Genomic DNA, 1,512 nt, shown 5'->3' with positions numbered 1-1,512 from the left:
GGAGTAGAATGAAGGTCTACGGTCCCAAATGCTGAAATGGGAGTAGTGATTGTGGGGAATCTACGGTCCCAAATGCTGAAATGGGAGTAGTGATTGCGGGGAACGCAGAGGATTTTGTGAAGTGAGGAGGATGTGGAATGCATGTGAAGGATGTAGAATATGAGAGAGATGTGAAGGATTAACCTACCATTTTTATCACTTTCATTATATACATTTTATTATCATGAAATATGTTGTTTTTTTTTGGATAAAATTTTAAGTTTTGGGTTTTACTTATATAATTAAATTTTCTTCGTATCGTTCTTTGTTTATTATAGTTTAGAACCACCGTGTGGTCATGCGGCTTCTCATTATTCACACAGAAAGGCAACTAAAAAAATATGCTAAAATTCAAAATAAAATTCATTAAATCTTCTTCCAAATCATGTAGTACAACTAATCACATGTTGAAACTGTCCAAAATAGCATGTTGAGTACGTCAATATAGGAATTGTAATATCACATATCATATCCTCTGTACTCTTATAGTAGAAAAAGTAGCAGATGCATGTCTATCTCTTAATATAAGCTCATGATCAAGCTAACCTTCTATGCCACGCTCCGGGGCAAAAGTCCTCTCGCGTATACTTAAAGGAACAACTATCTCACAGCTAGTATGGGCGTAGCTCTTCCAACTCTGAATCTAGCTGGAATCCATGTGACACCTTGCTGTCATCCATTATTCTAAAAGTGATAGAAATTATGCGATGCGGCACTCCTAGGAGGCAATGCTTCGCCAAGTCTTTAGGATGCAGAATCTCGACCAATCCTCTGAACTCTCCAGGTCCCACAATGCCAATTTCTCTTCCAAATAAGATGTTGCTCTTTCTCATTAAAGATACTATACAGAAAGGCCTGACAAAGTCATGGTGATCTATGTGGGGTGGAATGCAGTCTCCTTCCTCATAGATATTGATGTTATAGCTATTCGGGATACAATCTACCGGCAATATGCTCCACCTTACCATTCTTTTTATTATCCTTTTTATCTCAAAAGGCGGAGGATCCACCTCGTCATTTCTTAGGGTACCTGGGGGGTTCCCTAGCCTATCTTTTACGAAGTTATAACAGCAACCACATTGAATTGTAATTTGTCCCTTGCCCCTAATCCACTTCTACGTCTCTGAATATGTTTTCTTCATCAACAAACCAGCATGACCTTTCTCTCGTAGATTAAATACACAATCGAGAATTCTCCTCTCATCCCTTTCAGAGAAAAATTCTGTATGTAATTCCAAACCTTCCAAGATGTTGACAAACTTTCCTCAAATCTCCTCATAAAATTCAAATTCTTGTTTCCTGACTCTGCTCATTCTTTTAAGGCCGGTAGTAGGAATCCTTTGTACACGTTGAGGCTGCTCCATTGTTTCAACCTCTGAAGGAATCCAAAATTGTGGCATCTCTGTGAACTGTAGGATGTATGACTCGACTTCTGGGTGTTCAACACTTCTGAATCTCATGCTTGCAGCGGCA

The 1,512-nt window shown here is 38.9% G+C and overlaps 1 protein-coding gene across 1 annotated transcript; it reads right to left on the bottom strand.

The window, feature by feature from the left end:
- Window positions 1–650: 650 nt before the first annotated feature.
- On the bottom strand, window positions 651–1,007 carry LOC110039112. Its single transcript, XM_020744070.1, has one exon. It carries the CDS (start codon window positions 1,005–1,007, stop codon window positions 651–653), a length of 357 nt encoding a protein of 118 aa, XP_020599729.1.
- Between the last annotated feature and the right edge of the window lie 505 nt (window positions 1,008–1,512).

This window comes from Phalaenopsis equestris, unplaced genomic scaffold (assembly GCF_001263595.1).
Source record: "Phalaenopsis equestris unplaced genomic scaffold, ASM126359v1 Scaffold235290, whole genome shotgun sequence".
Classification (NCBI taxonomy): Eukaryota; Viridiplantae; Streptophyta; class Magnoliopsida; order Asparagales; family Orchidaceae; genus Phalaenopsis; species Phalaenopsis equestris.
This window is presented reverse-complemented; position numbering and strand designations above follow the sequence as displayed.